This window comes from Penicillium atrosanguineum, assembly GCF_028827265.1.
Source record: "Penicillium atrosanguineum strain IBT 20685 chromosome Unknown utg000002l_segment0_segment0, whole genome shotgun sequence".
In the NCBI taxonomy this organism is placed as follows: Eukaryota; Fungi; Ascomycota; class Eurotiomycetes; order Eurotiales; family Aspergillaceae; genus Penicillium; species Penicillium atrosanguineum.
The window spans coordinates 2,526,300-2,544,655 of NW_026623134.1; the positions used below are offsets into that span (position 1 = coordinate 2,526,300).

The 18,356-nt window shown below is 51.8% G+C and overlaps 8 protein-coding genes across 8 annotated transcripts; 4 read left to right on the forward strand and 4 right to left on the reverse strand.

Moving 5' to 3' along the window:
- Positions 1–456: 456 nt before the first annotated feature.
- On the forward strand, positions 457–1,156 carry N7443_002737 (pre-mRNA-splicing factor SPF27 family protein; the record flags this gene model as incomplete). The annotated part of the gene is made up of 2 exons (XM_056882793.1): positions 457–493; positions 546–1,156. The coding sequence occupies 2 exons, from the start codon at positions 457–459 to the stop codon at positions 1,154–1,156; spliced, it is 648 nt and encodes a 215-aa protein (XP_056744634.1).
- Positions 1,157–2,220: 1,064 nt separating this feature from the next.
- N7443_002738 (putative 3-beta hydroxysteroid dehydrogenase/isomerase family protein) lies at positions 2,221–3,757 on the reverse strand (the record flags this gene model as incomplete). Its single annotated transcript, XM_056882794.1, has 2 exons — positions 2,221–3,452; positions 3,529–3,757. The coding sequence occupies 2 exons, from the start codon at positions 3,755–3,757 to the stop codon at positions 2,221–2,223; spliced, it is 1,461 nt and encodes a 486-aa protein (XP_056744635.1).
- A 1,362-nt stretch (positions 3,758–5,119) lies between these two features.
- Positions 5,120–6,991, forward strand: N7443_002739 (MFS transporter; the record flags this gene model as incomplete). Its single annotated transcript, XM_056882795.1, has 4 exons — positions 5,120–5,457; positions 5,507–5,883; positions 5,938–6,214; positions 6,265–6,991. 4 exons carry the CDS (start codon positions 5,120–5,122, stop codon positions 6,989–6,991), a joined length of 1,719 nt encoding a protein of 572 aa, XP_056744636.1.
- Positions 6,992–7,225: 234 nt separating this feature from the next.
- On the reverse strand, positions 7,226–7,752 carry N7443_002740 (nuclear telomere cap complex subunit Ten1; the record flags this gene model as incomplete). The annotated part of the gene is made up of 2 exons (XM_056882796.1): positions 7,226–7,598; positions 7,667–7,752. The coding sequence occupies 2 exons, from the start codon at positions 7,750–7,752 to the stop codon at positions 7,226–7,228; spliced, it is 459 nt and encodes a 152-aa protein (XP_056744637.1).
- A 400-nt stretch (positions 7,753–8,152) lies between these two features.
- On the forward strand, positions 8,153–9,038 carry N7443_002741 (ESCRT-III subunit protein SNF7; the record flags this gene model as incomplete). The annotated part of the gene is made up of 4 exons (XM_056882797.1): positions 8,153–8,327; positions 8,422–8,626; positions 8,687–8,895; positions 8,950–9,038. 4 exons carry the CDS (start codon positions 8,153–8,155, stop codon positions 9,036–9,038), a joined length of 678 nt encoding a protein of 225 aa, XP_056744638.1.
- Positions 9,039–9,743: 705 nt separating this feature from the next.
- On the reverse strand, positions 9,744–11,653 carry N7443_002742 (chromatin structure-remodeling complex subunit RSC7; the record flags this gene model as incomplete). Its single annotated transcript, XM_056882798.1, has 3 exons — positions 9,744–10,326; positions 10,380–11,514; positions 11,605–11,653. The coding sequence occupies 3 exons, from the start codon at positions 11,651–11,653 to the stop codon at positions 9,744–9,746; spliced, it is 1,767 nt and encodes a 588-aa protein (XP_056744639.1).
- A 2,647-nt stretch (positions 11,654–14,300) lies between these two features.
- Positions 14,301–17,397, forward strand: schA (serine/threonine protein kinase SCH9; the record flags this gene model as incomplete). The annotated part of the gene is made up of 4 exons (XM_056882799.1): positions 14,301–14,359; positions 14,657–15,898; positions 15,962–17,015; positions 17,194–17,397. The coding sequence occupies 4 exons, from the start codon at positions 14,301–14,303 to the stop codon at positions 17,395–17,397; spliced, it is 2,559 nt and encodes an 852-aa protein (XP_056744640.1).
- Positions 17,398–17,456: 59 nt separating this feature from the next.
- N7443_002744 (Serine/threonine-protein kinase SCH9) lies at positions 17,457–17,712 on the reverse strand (the record flags this gene model as incomplete). The annotated part of the gene is made up of 2 exons (XM_056882800.1): positions 17,457–17,629; positions 17,682–17,712. 2 exons carry the CDS (start codon positions 17,710–17,712, stop codon positions 17,457–17,459), a joined length of 204 nt encoding a protein of 67 aa, XP_056744641.1.
- Positions 17,713–18,356: the final 644 nt, after the last annotated feature.

The following is an 18,356-nucleotide window of genomic DNA, read 5'->3' on the forward strand; positions in this document are numbered from 1 at the left end:
ATTCCGCAAGCTCCTTTGGGGCTAGACTCGACCCTGTTTCCCCGCACGGAGTGATAGATGTGCCCGATATCTTCTTGATAACTCTTGGATATCGTACCGTAGATCACATACACGAGCTGCCTAGGCTTCTTGTTTAAGCTTCGGGACCTCGGCCATGTACCTGCCCTTGGGGTAACCAGGGATCATGGCAGGAGCTAGTCCCAAGTCTGTACAGTAGGAATGATCATAGTTGCACCATCTTTCAACTCCTAGCTATTGGCTATAATATGTCCGATAAGTTGGGATCTACTGCATCTCGGGGCTTTAAGCTGCAGTGGAGCCAGCCAATACAGTAGACTTGTATAAGTGGACCCCGTCGCATATAGTCACGTGATATACCGCCTCCATGCGCAGCCTCGTTCGAATGTCTTCACCGTCGACTTTATAATAGAACATCTATTGCACTTAATCTCAAAAATGTCACTCATTAACGAATCCCACGACTCCTTGCCCTGTATGTCGTCGCATCTCCGATCAATCCTGGACCTTAGCTAATAATACCACAGATCTTGACGCTGCGCCCTCAGCCTCTGCGCGACAGCAAGCCCAGCAGCTCATCAACTCCGAGCTTGCCCCCGAACACGCCACAACCTTCCACCCCTCAATTCCCGCCGCCCCTGAAGCTCAATTCTCCCCTCTGATCCAACAAGAACTCTCGCGCAAGGAAGCCGGCGTACCTCTCACCGGTGGCATTGACCTAACTCGCTACGAGGCCCCGGAACCTCCAACTCGCGCCAACGACAATGAAGCTCCCAACTTAGACGAATGGCGCCAGGCTCTGCAGAAGGCCTACGTCTCATCATCACATCTCACTAAACGCCACGAGAACCTCTCTCTCCTCGAAGAGGGCGGCAGAAACGCGTGGCTGATCGGCAACTCCCAGCTAGAAGATATCCTGCGAGGCATTGAGAAAGAGCTGGCCGATACCAAGGAGGCTTCAGAGGAGGTCAACAAGCAGCGCAAGATTGCCCAGGAAGCTAGCCACGGCGAGATGGTCAGTCTCGAGGAGACATGGAAGCGCGGTGTCGGAGCCGTTCTGGATGTCGAGTTGGCGTCCGAAGGACTGCGCCAGCAGATTTTGGACCACAGACGCCAGGCCGCCCAGCAGCCCCGGTAAATGGCTCTCCGTCCTGTACGACCCCTTTGATTGGGAGTCCACTATTTATTGCCACTAGGATGCATGATTCCGTCAAGTCTGGGAATGTTGCACTGCGCTTTGTCTCGTGGAACTTTTTTTTTCACATGTGAAGAGCTCTGTTCTGCTTCTGTGTGCCCTAGAAACGCCAATGAAGCCTGAAGCGCTCGCCTTGTCAAGCGCAGTCCCTCTGCCGTGGAATGTGAAGCAGGGCCCATGACGCCGATGCATCTTGCGTCGATGATATTGCTGCCACATCCCTTGGACCAGCGAGCCCTTGGCGGGAACTATCGAGTTAGACTCAGACACGCCAGAAGATGAGTGCTAGCCTAAGTCGAGATGTCTTTCAAATGGCTTCAGATTTCCTCTGCCATCTGTCGCGTTCTTTTCTGGGCTGCGCTACAAATCCCGTCCGGGCCTCTTCATGGCTCTCAACCTCCATAGTCTCCAATTAATGATACCACCGCGCCCGACATAGCCTTCCCTATCCTATATAATTTACGTAACGATTCAATGAATAGCGTTGGTGATCATCTCGCCCAAACTGAGCACATTCATTGATCAAGTTCCTTAGAGAAGTGCTAAATAGAAACCGGTAACCAACCGACGTGAACGCTTTCCAATAAAACATATTACTGTTTCTTCAATGCCCTGGTTAGTGTGAAAAGTGACGGCAGTTCACCTCGTCGCTCGAAGCTGTCCAACGAGTCTTGTATTTGAAGAAAGCATGCTCAGGACCCCCTCCACTGTAGCCTAGTTGAAATCAGCAAAAGTAGCCTCGAATCGAAAATCGCAGGAAAGAAACTACAGCAAGATGGCATTGAATTACCCACATTTTCTGCACCCGTGATGAAATGGCAATCCAGGTCAGAATTATGATGTAGTAGAAAGAAGAATTAAATTCGATATCCCAAATTCAATCATTTCCGAGCGCTAAGCTATGCGAGTAAAAAACATAAAACTAGATACAGTTATTGCAAACCCTGGAACCTCATCGCAAGTTTCAACTGACGATATCATTATCCAAGCGGGTCATACCAAATCCTCTAGATCTTCATCTCGGGTACAACAAGGTTAACGTCAACCCCATTCTCGGTGATCTCAACGGTATTCTTTCCAGAGATATCAACCAACTTCGCCTCAGCCTTGGTATTCCAATCCACCAGCTGTTTACACATACCATCGAGCGTATTAATAGGTGGTGAATAGCCCAAACCACCCTGCTCCGGCGTCTTGCGAGCACGCGAGTCATCTGCAAAGCAGAAAATATCCGAAATGGCGAATAAGGAAGGCTGCATTTGGGCCAGATCGCCAATCAGCTTGGGTAGAAGCCAGGGGAGATACTTGTGCTGGACGACACAGTAGAATTCCACGAGGTAAGAGAAGACGAGTAGCAGGCCGGGTTGCAGAGTTGGGAATTCGACTGGGGTCTTGGATAAGGTGGTGAGAAGGGTGTAAATGTCGCTGAATGCAATGGCTGGGTTTGGGTCCGTTACGACGAAAGCCTGACCACCAATGTTTGGCAGTGTGGAACCTGGATGGCTTTGTTCTAGGAGGCGTTGTTCATACAGGAGGTGGGCGATTGAGACGTTCTCGGCGTTCACGAAGCTTTGGATAATTGGCCGGACCCAGGTTGGGCTGCCGCGGTTGCGGAGGTAGACGCCTGTGATGGTCATTGCGGCGTCAGAGCCGATGCCGTAGATGCCGTTCGCGGGGCGGATACAGCCCGTGCGGAAGTTGGAGGACTGGTCGTCGGCAGAGCGGACTATTCTCTCAGCTTCAATTTTGGTGACGGCGTAGTTACCGAAGAACTGGTCGTGGTACTCGGGGATTTTGGAATCGTCGCTGATAGCCTGCACAATACGGGAGGGGAGCTTGCTCCATGGAGCGATCCAGAAGTTCGGCTTGTGCAGAGATACGGAGCCTGACGAGGTGGAAACGAAGCAGCTGGCGCCGCTTCTTTTGGCCGCGTTCATGACGTTCTTGGTGCCGTCGATGTTGACCTTGCTGCAATACGGCAGGAACATTTCGAGGCGATCTTGCGGACGGATTGCGGCTGCTGTATGAAAGACAGTCAAGGAAAGCTTTGCAACAGATTCAGGCCAGGGCTGTTCGAAGGACGTTGAAACGGCCAGCTCATCGGTGATATTCGTTTTGACCCAGGTCACGCCCAGATCGAGAATCTCCTTGGTAGGCGATAGAAGATCCAGAATACGCAGTGAGGTCGGATCTTCACCTCGGGCAAGCAGATGCGAGACAATCCAGCCGCCAACAAGACCTGTTGACAATGTCAGTTTCGAATTCACTTTTTTTTCTGGCAACCTTTCGGGATGGCTGCAGCACATAGCACGTACCTGATCCTCCGACAACCACATACCGTCGAGACTGCTTCGGCGGCAGACTCTTGGTTGCATCGGCTGGACATTCCAGACTCTTCTTGTAGGCGGCTTCAATCTCCTCCACGGTCCAACGATGAGGGGATGCCTTTTGCGCCTCGTCCGGCACACGCTTCATGGCAGTGTTGACATGATTGAGGTAGGCAGCTGCCAGGCCTAGCACAGAGGTGATGATCATCCAAGTCATGGCGGATGATCGTAAGAGCAGAAGATGCACGTGAAGCAGAGAGGCTCCTCGTACAAGAGGTTAGTTAGATGGTGACTGCGTTATAATGCGGGAAGCGCCATGGGAAGTCCAAGCGCAGTCGCAAAGTCTTTGAGAGAAGGTCTAAAAGTGCGAAAAGGAGTTCATTTCATTGGTATCACATTATCAAATTTTAACAGATCTTGCAATGTCTACTCGACCCGATGTTGCAAGCGAGAGCATCGCTTAGGGAAGCGGGCTCGGTTAGTTAAACGAAGTCGTTTGGCTCCTCCGGTTGGCCAACTTTATTAACCGCCCATTTAATCTTCGGAGATTTTCTTGATTTAGGAATGCAACGGCGAGCTGAAGATTCAAGACATCTGGACTTTCCACGCTAGAAATGTTTAAAAAGGCCTAGAAAGTGAGATCCACCCATTTAGTTCGATTCTTAGTTCCTGCCTTTGCAAGGTTGATCTTAAAAATGGGTTGGCCCCTGAACGGAATCATTTCCGCCCTTTTGAAGAAAATTAAAATTAAAACACAAAAGTTCAAATGTGCACTTCGGCCCAACTCCCCTCTCGGGCTTTGAGGCCCATGGGACCGTGTCAACGATCGGGGTCTTCGCTTTGCCGACTCTGGACTGCTGAGTCCGTGCTCGGCTCTCTCAGTGTTCACCGCAAGTGTGTCTGCGATCAGGCGTCTATAGAATTCAACCACGCATAGAACTCCGACCCCGCGTATTGTTGCATAGCTTGGCTCTACCACAGAGTCACGTCGTTGGTCCACGATCGAGACCGGGGATTTTGTATTCGGCAAACCGGCACACTGAAGCCCTCCCCCCGAGTCGTGGGCCATGGAACCCACACAGGAGTCACTGTTCTCCGTAATTAGGGGGCTACCCACTGAGTGTACCCACGCGGTCTTACTGTGGAGGACATGGGGATGACAGCTGGATACCAGCAATTACATTCAATCTTCAAGACGACTGCTGTGATGGACAAGGTGTGAGATATAGAATTAATGTAGTTGCAAAAAGGACACTCGGCTTCCTCTCCGAAATGCAATAGCACACTACTTGACACGCCATCGTCGGCACATAGGCTTATCATCAGCCCCACCTGGTCTTCTTGGGAAATTTTCTAATCGTTTAGCTTGATTCAGCGTTGCTACAAAACCGCCTGCATCTCCTAAATTATATTACTCTCCCCGTGATACTTGGAAAGCTGGGGTCCCATTAATATCATTATCCTGGCTCTATCGTCACTTTAATTCAAGGCTCTTGTCTTTCTTTCCTATTGAGCCCGATTCGGCTCTTCTTTGAACTATCGAAACTTTGATCTAATACCATTCGGGACGATTGTGGGGATGTCTTCTCCTCGCCCTTCGGCCGAATCTCAAGAGAAATGGCCTCGGGATGCACAGCGCGTGTCTCATGATACTGATTCCATCGCGGAGACGGTCTCTTCGGTGGATACACATGCCGACAATGATGCGATTGGCAAGACACTGACGGCGCGTACGTCGCGGGTGTCGGATCATATGTCGCTAGCGGAACGAGTTACAACGATCCCGACGAACGCGACAGCGGATCCTAATTACGAGGTTGATTGGGAGGGTGAGGATGATCCTGAGAATCCCAAGAACTGGCCGTTGAAGTATAAAGCCATGGGATTGGCATTCTTGTCATGGAATACACTGGTTGTGTAAGTCTCTTGGCAATCAGATTGAAAACCCTCGCGCTAATAGATACAGCGTGCTTTATTCGACCTCCTATACTTCGGGCGTGGTTCAGATCGGTAATGAATTCGACAAGTCTGAAACGGTCGTGACCCTAGGTCTTACGTTCTACCTCATCGGTCTAGCTATCGGGTCTATGTTCATGGCGCCGCTGAGTGAAGTCTACGGCCGTAAGCCTATTTGTGTCTTGTGTCTGGCTCTCTTCACGGTCTTGATCATTCCCTGCGCGCTCGGTACCTCGGTGACGGAATTGATTGTCGTTCGTTTCATCGGTGCTTTCTTCGGCAGTGTCATGATCTCCACTGCGCCGGGTATGGTGGCTGATCTTGTGGATGATGAGCATCGTGCGCTGGCTATTTCGATTTGGAGTATTGGGCCGTTGAACGGACCGGGTGAGTCCCCTTGGAATTCTTGTGCGGAGATCATATACTAATTGGATGGAATAGTTCTGGGTCCTGTGATTGGAGGTTTCGTCACGCAATATCTCGGCTGGCGCTGGATGTGCTGGATTGCACTGATGTTTTCCGGCGTGGCGTTGGGCTTCGCATTGATTCTCAAGGAGACGTACGCTCCGACGTTGCTGCAGAAGAAAGCTGCCAGGCTGCGCAAGGAAACCGGTGATTCGCGATGGTGGTCTCGCTACGACCAAAAGGCCAGCCTCTATGAGATCCTAAAGCTAAACCTGAGCCGACCGTTCGTGATGGCTGTTACCGAACCCATTTGGTAAGAGAAAAAATCATAGCGTTGTGTGCGTTGGCTAACATCTCATCCAGCATCTTCTGGAACATCTACATCGCCATCATCTACGGCATTCTATACCTGTGCTTCGTCGCCTACCCAATCGTCTTCGAAGACATTCGAGGCTGGGACCTCGGTCTATCCGGTCTCGCCTTTATGGGAATCGGCATCGGCGTTGTTATCACGATCGCTAGCGAACCACTCGTGCGCCGACTCATCAATCGCCACAAGATCGACCCGGAGACGGGTCGCGTGTACCCCGAAGCCATGGTCTCCTTCGTCTGTATCTGTTCCCTCCTCATCCCAGTTGGTGAGCTCTGGTTCGCCTGGACCTGCTCTCCTGCCTCGATTCACTGGGTCGTGCCGCTGCTGGCGGGTATTCCCTTCGGCGCGGGCAACACGGGTGTGTTCATCTATGCATCCAATTATCTCATTGGTAGCTACGGTATGTACGCTGCTTCCGCTTTAGCGGGCAATTCCGTCATCCGTAGTGTTCTGGGTGGTGTGCTTCCGCTGGCCGGATCATACATGTATGACAGTCTTGGGCCGAACTGGTCTGGTACGCTGTTGGGATTACTTGAGGTGGTTATTGTGCCTATTCCGTTTGTGTTTTATAAATACGGGCATATAATCCGCCAAAAGAGTACTCTCATTCAACGTATGCAGGAGGATAAGAAGAAGTTGGAGGGCAAGAGGGCGCGCAGAGTGCCCCGGCAGGCTGTTGCTCTAAATGATGAGGAGAAGCAGCATGACGCCGAGTGAGAGCGTGTTTTAATTTTTTTTGCTTCCAAGGTTTGTTTGATTCATCTCGATACCCCCTCACGAGATCGTCTTTGCTTTGGCGGTGTTTGAAACTCGGGTCCATTGATCCGCCGAAAAGTCCTTGCATGAACGCGGCATTATGTCTAGTGCCTGATGATCACGAATAAACGAAGTCCGGGAAATATTCGTGATGGAAATCATGATAATAAGTTAATTGATAATGCACCATGGATCTCATGGTTGGTTGTGAACTCGGCGCTCCACGTCTTGCGCATTGCGTAGAATCCGTTCATATTCTCCCAGTGCAATAGCACCCGCAGAGAAGACCATCACTGCCTCAATATAGACCGGGCGAGGTGGAAATTTAGTAGGTGGTGTCTCATTTGGCCGTTGAGAGCTCTGTTGAGTTGAAAAGGACGCAGTTGGTGGTGTCGTATCGCGGACATAACCCAATACATTCAACCATGAGCCTACCCGTAGCTCCTCAGAGGTCAAGTCTTCGAGGACAGCATTGATGTCCACAGAAACTATGATGGGCTCTTCTCTGTTGCGCGGATAATTGTGCTCTAGGACAAGATGACCAGTGTTGACATTGTATTGCCTCACACTATTGATATGTTAGTAAACAGTAGCGGTTTGTGAGGTATATTTCTCAGTTAAGATTCCCCAACGCACCAGCCCAAAAACCGGATCTTGGAATCAGCCGGTAGACACGGTAACTCGCAAAGAAATGCGCGAATAGAGGGGCGCGGCCCACTCATAGCATGAGTAGAAAGAAAGTGAAGAAGGCGAAGCGAAAGTCGGGATGACGTGGCACGTGACGCCGATAGGCCCGAGTATGTCATAGGCTCATCGAGGGGAAAGTCTCTCCCCTCCATTTGGCTTCATCCGGTGACTCCAACACACGCTGCGAATTCCCTCACGTCGTGTCCTGGACTCTTGTCTGGCATCTCTGACCGTCTCCATCGCAGCATCCCTCCTTTGTCGATCATCACATATTTGGGTTTGGTTGGAGCCTACCCACCTCGGTCTGACTCGCCGCTCTATCTACGCTGCGACAACTGCCTTTTCATTGACAGCGCTGCCTAATCGCCTCGTCTTCGAAAAATATCACCCTCATATCAATAATCCCCGGTATTACTCTTTCGCACACCCGCCGAGATGTGGTCTTGGTTTGGCGGCGCTGCCGCTCAGAAACGGAAGGATGCCCCTAAGAACGCCATCCTGCTGCTTCGGGAGCAGTTGGATATGTTGCAGAAACGTGAGAAGCACTTGGAGAACCAAATCGCGACGCAGGATGCTGAGGCGCGCAAGTTTGTCAACACAAATAAGAACGGTACGATCCCCCTCGCCTCTGGCTCACAGGCTGTGTTTTGCTGTCTTATCTACGGCGCGGGAATTGATATCTAATCTGTATCTATTCTGTACAGCTGCTAAGGCTGCCCTTCGACGGAAAAAGGTGCACGAAAAGAACTGCGAGCAGACAACAGCGCAGATCGTCCAGCTCGAGCAACAAATCTACTCCATCGAAGCGGCCAATATCAACCACGAGACTCTGCAGGCTATGAAGCAGGCCGGTGCAGCGATGTCGCAGATCCACGGTGGAATGAGCATCGACCAGGTCGACGAGACGATGTATGTCGCAATCACTTCTTTCTTGCAAATGCTGGGTCTTACATACTAATAACCGCACAGGGAAATACTCCGAGAACAACACCATCTCAGCGAGGAAATCGGCGCGGCGATTACCAGCGTCCCGCTTGGCGAGCAGCCTGACGAAGACGAACTGGAAACGGAACTGGAGGGATTGGAGCAGGAGGCTATGGACGAGCGCATGCTCAACACCGGTCCCGTGCCGGTCAACTCGCAGTTGGATCGGTTACCAGAGGCAGGAAAGTCGGAGCGTAAGTCGAATGCCTCTTCAGAACCCCGTGAAAATCATATTAACAGACATACAGTCGCTGGAAAGACGCCCGCCCAGCCCATGGCAGAGGAAGACGACGAGGAAGCTGAACTGGCCAAGTTGCGCGCCGAAATGGCCATGTAACACTCTTCCTCCCCCCTCATCTATGCATACGCAGTTCTTGTCTCCTCGGCTGGCTTCCTGTCTCCCCTTACTTTTGCATTGGACGTTTTCTCGCAAGCCCTCTCTTGTGTTTTTTTTTTTTTTTTTTTTTTTGCCCTATACTCTGGCGCCACCGTCCCCCCATTCTCTCTCCTATACATCTTCACCCTCGGTGTTTCAACGGCGTGTTTTGACCCGTTTTTTCTCTCCGGGTTTTCATAACTTATCTTTCGAAGTATTTCTTTCCACTTTTAGTTCGGGATTTCTCTTTGCTTGTTTCGATAATGGATCCATTCTATGGCATTTTCTTTCCCGCATCTCTACTTGGGTTGTGTAAGCTGTTATCACCTCCAGAACCCTCAGACTATCAGAATATTTAGAGATCATCTCAATTGAAAGGTATCTAGCATATGCACCAAAGCATTTAACCCGAAGCTTGCATCAGAGCCATATCGAGACCCACAGGCATGGGTTGCAAAACAAATAGATCAACTCATAAACCAGAGCATGACAGAAAAACTCCCATGGCTTTTTGAAACCCGCCATAAAACCAACGTCCCAATCCATGCTAAGCCGGTAAATTTCGCCCGAGTCCCAAACAGATCCGCCCTATGGGTTCAACTCCATATGGATATTAAAGTGAAAAACGATCATCTCCAGACATATTTACCAAGTAGATATGTGAAATCATGGAGCCCACGCATAACTCTTGAGCGGGCGTGAGCGAGCACCATCGGTGGTTTCAGTTGACCACTTTGATTTCCACTCCACCTCGCGCGCAGCCGACTCGATAAGAGCCTCCTTGGCGTCTTCTGGGAGCAGAGCGATGATCTCGGGAGACATAAACTCTGGGTGAGTGGGGTTAGCGATGCTGGCCAGGCCGTTCGGGTGCAAATTGCGCAGGTCGCCGTCTGGACCTGGGAGGCCCATGTTGGAGTACGGGGGCGGGTCGTAGATAATATCTTGGACCACGTAGCGGTTGGAGATGTGGGCGGGCACAGAGCGGAAGATACTTTGGTGCTCCTCTTCGGGTCGCTCGCTTGGTGTTGCTGGGTCGGTGGTGGTTTGGTCGGCGCTGGCATTCGTGCTGGACTCTTTGTTTGAGAGGCTCAACGAGGACATGTCGATCATCAGGTCGGCGGGTGGGACGGGCTCCCAGCGGCAGTGGGTTGGTTGCATGATCTCGGGGTATTGCATTGCGTTGGTGTGTACGTCGTATGTGCCTCCCATGGTGGAACGGCGCAATTCAGCGAGCTTGGAGTTGAAGGTGCTAGAGGGTCATGTTAGTTTCAAGCATCACGCAACGCGAGTTGAGAAACATACCTTGCTGCACGGGCGTGTTCGAGCATCCAGTTATCGTCGGTAACTGGTACGCGTCGTTTCTTAGGGTCCACTGGCTTGCCACCGGCCATGGGCACCGATGGCGCATTTGTGTGATAAACACTGCTCGCGCCGTGCCACGCGACATACTGGTTCCGGTTGTATTCTTCACCAGGGCCAGGTAGTTTATCCTCTGGAACAGCAAGTTCACCCTCCACGTCCCCGCGCTCACGAGCAGCCGCTTCATCGTAATCATCAATAATCTTTCTTCCTCCCACAATGATCTTGGCTCCGAACTCGCGGAACACAGAGCGGGCAGTAACCACACCGATGGCTCGGCCCTTGTAGGAGTGAGGGATAAGGTCTCGCTCGATTAGATCACGCTTCGCATCGTCATCAATAATAATCTTGTAGAGCATCTTGTGTTTTTGGAAGAAGAGATACGAGTCACGGAAACCAATGCAACGCGCCGGTTCCGTTGACAACATGTACAAGCGGTCATCGCGGTTCATAATCGTAAAAGTGCGGACACGGTACTCGCGGCCCCCCTTCAGACGTCCATGTTCATCGACCTTGGTGTCTCCTTGAGGGTTTGGGGGAAGCTGGACTTCATCACCGATCACATCCATCATGTTTCCTTCCTTGTCAACAGGCACCTGGGTAAGGTGGGATGGGCCACGGTTACGCGCCCATCGTCCGCCACTCGCAGCAGGTCGACCTCGTCGTCGCTTGACCGGAGTGGTTACTCGAATCGGAGTCTGCGAGCCGTCCGGCGCATCCCAGTCCGGAGGGCGAATCTTTGGGGGACGACCAATGCGACGTTTGCGCGGGAGAAGGGATGGACGGCCGGCATTGGCGCTGGGTGTGTCTCCTTCGAGTATCGTGGGTTCGTCTGCTGCAGGTATCGCGGCGCTTGCTTCTTCTTCTTCTTCAGCCTTGGCTTCACCGGTATTCTCCGCTTGCTCTTCTTCGGGCGCATTCTCGGCTTCGACTTCAGCTTCAGGATCGGCCTCTGGTTCGACATCCGGATCATCGTCGGGCGAGTCGTGATCTTCCACTGCAGGAGAGGAAGGTTCTGATGGAGGCGCATCCATCATATCCTCATCAGAGCCATCATCGGGGAGCGTAGGTACATTTTCTAGGGAGTGTTAATCACAAGCGCGTTCACAGGGGGATTTCTTCGTGGCCTCGAATATAGATTGGGAGCCGGAGGACAAGTAAAACATACTTATTGACTTTGCTGCCGCTTGGGCAGCTGCCCTGCGACTTCGAGGCATGGGGAAGATGGTGGAGGGATAGGCAATGCTTCTTGCAGTCGCGCCGTCGAAGCCAGAGCTGTTTTGCTCACATCCATCGGTCGGTCGAACATTTCTCCGACTGTAATATCACGTGCCAGTGGATGACTTTCAGTCACGTGATATATTACACTCTCATATCACATGACTGTGAGCGCATATTCAGCCTCAGGCACTATCACAGCCCTGAATGACGTAAGAGTGGAACGCCAAATAGGGTTCAATTAATTCACACAAGGGCTTTGACGGATCATCTCGGGAAACTCTGACAAAAAGTTATGCTGAGCTGTTGATCAGCAGGCTCTGCACTGTAATCTAGACTCTCTACTGCCTCCTTCGTTGCATCCGTTTCTATCATCGGCCCTCGGTCTCCATCAGGACAGTGCTATAGCCGTTGTGTGAAGTGCGGAGGTGTCGAGCCGTGAACGGCCGCACGATGAGCTCATTTCGCGTTCCATAGAATAGCAGAGAGGCCTATAGGGTACCCTAAAGCACTCACCGGTCGGTTAGCTCACCGTTCTCTCCCGATATTGGAGACTGTACGCAGCTTAGTTTCGGGATTGAGCTGTGTGACTGGCTCCGTGCGCCGCATCCATTTCACCGACCTTATCCACCCTATACAACCACATGGGGTATCTACAATACACTTTTCTATCGGTGAGTGAAAATATATACTTAGCCGTATACATTTCCCGGATATCACATGCGAAGCCAGCCTGGTGGTTTGGGTATCCCAAGCAGGCCTGCGAGGCATGAGCTTCGGGGGAAACCTGCTTTGATGCAGAAGTCCATCGCCGCTTGGACCATATGCACAAGAAGGATGAAGGGTGATTGCGGTATCCTCGCAGAAGAATGGGCTGTCAAGGCTGTCAATCCATCCCACCTCAAGCCAATGCCGTCCACGATTCCAGAAAGTATGTCGGGCTCTTCTCTTGCATCAACGCAGTAAAGCCCTCGGGAGTGAGTCGGCTGCATGGCGTGCAGATCGTGGCACACCTTCCCAGTCCGCAGATGACATACAAATTGGATCTTCGTAGTCCTGTCGGGTCATGCTCCAGAAGCTGCCATATGCACTGAATCATGCAGACGCCTAAATGTTACCCGTCAGCGGGGCGATGTCAGTATTGGGATAGAAGCATATCGCGAACCCCTAGCTTCTCCAATCCCGGGCTATACGGGGATGGTGCTAAAGGCAGGAGATCGCGGTCGTCCACGAATGCTTCCGCAGGATCTCTTTTCCAATGCCGCGTCTATTTGCCCTGACAAAAAGAGGTGAGGGGCAGGCGCAGATCCCCCCGCCTCGGCACGGCGTCGGGAAGCTCAACCAGTATTGAGTATTGCTTCTCTTACGGTGGTTCTCAGTTACGACTATGGTTGTAGCTTACATTCTGGGGGCACGTACATCCATCACGCATCACCCCGGCAGTTGAATCCGTCAAACCAAAAAACACCCACGTTGGGCTTGGGACTCCATGGCTGGCGCCCTATGACGCAAAGGGTGGGGATCGTTCATAGTTCAGCATACCGCCAGAGCCGAAGCAACGCCTGAAAAGTGTCGGTAGCTCCGTGGTATGCAGATGCAAGGGGAGCGGAGAAGCTGGACCGGGCCATTTCACAAGCTGAAAGCTGCACGATCGCGATCGACTCGTGTAGATCGGACTCGATCTTCGTGGTACAAAGGCGAGTTGAGGTGGGAAGGGGGTCAATACGGTGCGATGTACTCCGATAAAAAAGAAGATAAAAAAAAAAAAAAAAGGAAAGATAGAGAGGATGTACCCCCGCCCTGAAAGGAGTGGAGAGAGGGAGAGCGGAGATTCCTGAATTGTAAGCGACTGATAAGGTGAAAAAGGGCGCAGTTCACCAATTTTAGTATGGCGGGCATAGGGCGGACACCTGGGAGGCAAAATGCCTAAGACCGAACTCCAGAGGGCCTGTGGCCCCCCTAATCTTCCTACTGGGCGGACTTGTGAGAATTATGGGAATATTAGGAATCCAAAATGGAGAAGTAATCAAATTAACCAATAATTCGATCCAATAGTCCAAGTCTGTATCGGCAAAGAATCTTCGGTCAGTCACCGAACACCCGCGATTGCCTCGTTTCATGCCCTCCTTTTGGGATGTAATTTGCCTTCCCATACTTGGAAGATCATGTACAGAGTAGAGAGCATAAGACGGATAAGAGACGAAATGACCAGCTGCCCCTGTCTCGTTCTAAATATAATCCCACTTGCCTCTCTCAGCTTATGGTCAGCCCTTGACTGACATCCCACGGGGGGCATGAAATGGAATAAACCCCTCTAACTATTTCGCGAGGAGACCCTTAATTTCCATCGATAATTCTGGAATCCCAAATTATCAAAACTATCGAGACTTGAAACCTGGCCGGGGATACTATATCCACGACAATACTAGAGGAGCGAATCCGAGGGTCAACCACAAGACGACATCCCGCAAACACCCTTAGCTCATCATCGGGCGGCGTCAAAGTTTCTTTTTTCCTCCGTTTCCCGCCTTCGACTTCGACTTCAACACCAACTTCGACCCCCCTCTGCTCTCTCATACCGATTTTCCTGCTTTTTTCGAGTCGCTTTTGTTCCCGGCGGCCTTGTGAGTGTTAGATGGAAAGGCAATGGCTGCTGCGCAGAGCGGATCCGAGTTGCACGGCACGCCCGTTATGAAGCCAACCAAGTGAGTTCGTCCTTTCTAATTTTTGGGGGTGAAACTGTGAATGCCTTTGCAGGGGACTTCGTGATAGGGGTCCCCCTCACACCGCATTGCATGGAATGTTCTTTCCCTGCGGGCGCTGTCTCATCAGACACAAAGCCTTGGTTTCTACCCCCACCTTGACACAATCTGCGCCGGAATATTCCTCCAATGTTCGAGTCTCAGTCGAGGGAGCCTGCTCGCACCTTCTCATTGATTATAAAATCACACCTACAAATGCACCGATGCAAACCCATGACTAACACAATATTCACCTCGCAGCTCCCTCCCTGAAGACGATCACATCGGGTCCAACGGATCCACTCCCACGGGCATCTCGACGCCGCAACCCGACCCCGCGGACAAGCGTTTGCCTTCTATCATGCACAACTACTTCCAGGTTGGTTCTTTTTCCGGTGATAAATCGAGTCTGCCGCGGCTTTGGTCATGTCTTTCGAAATCCTCTGTGGACCCCCCATCGGCCACACCCACCCACCCGGGCGCTTCCTCCGAATCCTTCGTCATGCTGGAGCGCGATGAATCTGAGAAAATGGAAGCGCCACACCCCAATTTACCCACCCCTCCACACTCCCTCCTCCAGAGTGAGTCGGACGAGATGGAACTTGGGACGAGTCTTGATAAGGACGACGGGGGAATCTTGAGTACTTTGAAGAATTATCTCATTCCACAGAACGCCCCCGTCGACTCTCCTTCTCGCCGTCAAACTTCCCTACCAGTCTCCAGGGTCTCTGATGACCCAGTCCTTGCCACCCATTTCTCCAATCCCTCTCTCCCTCTCGCTTCAGATACCATGTTACCCTCCGGGGCTCCCTTATTCGATCACGAAAGACCGCGTGCTTCAATCTCTTCCGAGAACCTTTCCAAGCTGACTGGCAAGGCATCCAATGTGGTGCCACTAAAGAATACCCCACCTCTGACTCCGCGGGCCATGTCCAACGAGGAATCTGCTGAGAATAAATCCGTCTCCTCCGTTACTTCGGTTCAGCACGAGGCTGAGGCTGAGGCTAAGGCTAATGCTGAGGCTAAGGCTGAGGCTGAGGCTCAGGCTGAAGCTAATGCCGAAGCCGAGGACGATATCGAGGCCGAGGACGAGGACGAAACCACTCCACCCGCCCAGGATATCATGGACAGCTCTGCCGACGAAATCACCACCAAGCTCGAGGAGGCCTTCCCGCGTGAATCATCTTCTTCCCCACAGAACGGAGCGCCCGTAGGAGCCCTCAAGGGGAAACTCTTCGTGAAGATCTCAGAGGCTCGCGGTTTACGACCCAGTACTGACCCTTACGTGGTGTGTGTCTTTGAGTGGAACGAGTATATTTCCAAAGGTGCCAAGGATGGTGAAGAAGAGAAGAAGCGGCGCCAGATGGATGCCGAGGCCGAGGCCGGTCGGCCGATGGCCATTCCGATGAAGAGCCGCCAAAGCAGTCACAACAGCGCCCTGGATGGCGAAAACAAGGGAAGAATGCCCGTGACCGACCCCCACTGGGATCATGAGGCCGTCTTGTAAGTTTCTCATTGTCGATCACCCGTCCGCGATGGTAGTGTTTGCTGACGCTGTGTTTTTAGTGATGTTTTGGGCGACCGGTCGGAAGTTGATGTCACCGTCTACGACCGCCACAATCAAGAGACTTTCCTGGGCCACGTTCGTCTCGGTATCGACCTGAAGGAAGACCACAGCAAGCTGGAAGGGTGGTTCCCTCTGGTTGGCCGCGCAGCGGGCGACAGCCAGGTTACCGGCGAAATCCACCTCCAGATGCGATTTGAGATGACCGACCGTAGACAGGTGGGCTCGAACGACTTCGCAATTCTCAAGCTTATCGGCAAGGGTACTTTCGGTCAGGTCTATCAGGTGATGAAGAAGGATACCGAACGCATCTACGCTATGAAGGTCCTGTCGAAGAAGGTGATCATTCAGAAAAAGGAGGTGGCACATACATTAGGCGAGCGCAATATTCTAGTGCGCACCGCCATGACAGCCTCGCCATTCATCGTCGGCCTCAAGTTTTCTTTCCAAACGCCGACAGACCTTATCTTCGTCACCGATTACATGTCTGGTGGTGAATTGTTCTGGCACCTCCAGCGTGAAGGTCGCTTCCAGGAGGCCCGTGCCAAGTTCTACATCGCCGAACTTATCCTGGCCCTGCAACATCTTCACGACCATGATATTGTGTATCGGGATCTCAAGCCAGAGAACATCCTGCTGGATGCCAACGGTCATATTGCCCTTTGTGATTTCGGTCTTTCCAAGGCAAACTTGACACAAAACGACACCACCAACACCTTCTGCGGTACCACCGAGTATCTTGCCCCGGAAGTCCTGCTTGACGAGCAAGGTTACACGAAGATGGTCGACTTTTGGTCTTTGGGTGTTTTGGTCTTTGAGATGTGCTGTGGCTGGAGTCCGTTTTACGCCGAAGATACCCAGCAGATGTACAAGAACATCGCTTTCGGCAAGGTTCGGTTCCCCCGTGATGCTCTCAGTACCGAGGGTCGCAACTTCGTAAAGGGTCTGCTCAACCGTAACCCTAAGCACCGTCTGGGAGCCAACGGTGACGCCAAGGAGCTGATGGCACACCCCTTCTTCCACGACATCGACTGGGATGCTCTCTGCCGCAAGCAGGTTATCCCCCCTTCAAGCCGAAGCTGCAGTCGGACACCGACACTTCTAATTTCGATCCCGAATTTACCAATGCCCTCGAAAACAACATGTCGCTGAACGACCGCGCGGCGGCATTGGCCAACGGCCTGATGCCTGCTGGTGCCACCCCCTGTCTCCCGGCATGCAGGCTAACTTCAAGGGATTCACATTTGTGAACGAGAGTTCTATCGACCACCATGTGAAGGAGCCCGTTGACGAAATGGACGAGGATACCATTGACGATGAACCATGGCAGCCCACTCACCGGTCGCAGACCTCGACCGACTTACACATGGGTGGAATCCAGAAAGCAGATGGCGCGGAGCCAGGTATCTTCAACGTTGACGATAATTTTGACATGTGAAACGGTTTCTTTATTTGTCTTTGTCTCATTGATTTGCATGATCATGGAGTCTTGATCTGTCATTGAATCTTGCCCTGTACATGGCCTTGGATGCATCCCTTGGCGGTCCGCAGATATGGGTTTTCGTTCTTATTGTCTCTTTCCTTGCTCTCCTTTTCATCTGCCCGGGTGGTTGTTTTATGTTTTATCTGTTTCTGCTCTGCAGAGGATGAACGCCGGCCATCACCACGGTCTGAACGATTGTGTTTTAACCCCGCGTTCTGTTCCACAGTTCAGCTACATACCCCGTCTTTCTTCACGTTGGAAGACCTGCATTTCTGATGGACTCGGCGTGCACGAGTTTTGTTCCGAGGGGCTTCAATCGCTTGGTCGATTAGGCTTGGAACCAGATCACACACACGTTGATTTTTGTTCAGCGAGTTAAATTTGTGCCTTTTTGTTCTGGTTGGGATTGGATTACATCCGGGTTCTCATGTCAGCGTTTTCTGGTCCTATCTATCTCTTTCAAGTCAATCTTTGTTCTCCCACATTCATAAGACTCCGGCGCAACTGCGTCGCTTCCACCGGTATCGTTTTTTGTTCATTCTGAGGATCCCCCGGGAGGCTTGATGAAAGACTTCCTAGTCCGTCAGGTGATATTAGGGACAGGTGGACCCGTGGCCTGGCGTGAAGACTTGACCAGGTCAGCTGGTGAAACGCAATCAGTTACAGCAGTCGGCCTGAACCTCGTTTGTACGGCGTTTAGTTTAATGAACACTTATGGCGTGTGGCGTATCGTGGTGGGTTACATACGGCTTTGGTCCCTTTCATAGCTCCAGTGCGAGATAAGATACACAGTTGATCCTCACATCTCCAGTCCTAGTATGAAGCTATATGACATGTTTAATGTCCTCGCTACGCGTCTTTCCCAGGGATGCATCACCTGCCTTGAGATCATTTCAGAGGTAGAGGGGAGGGAG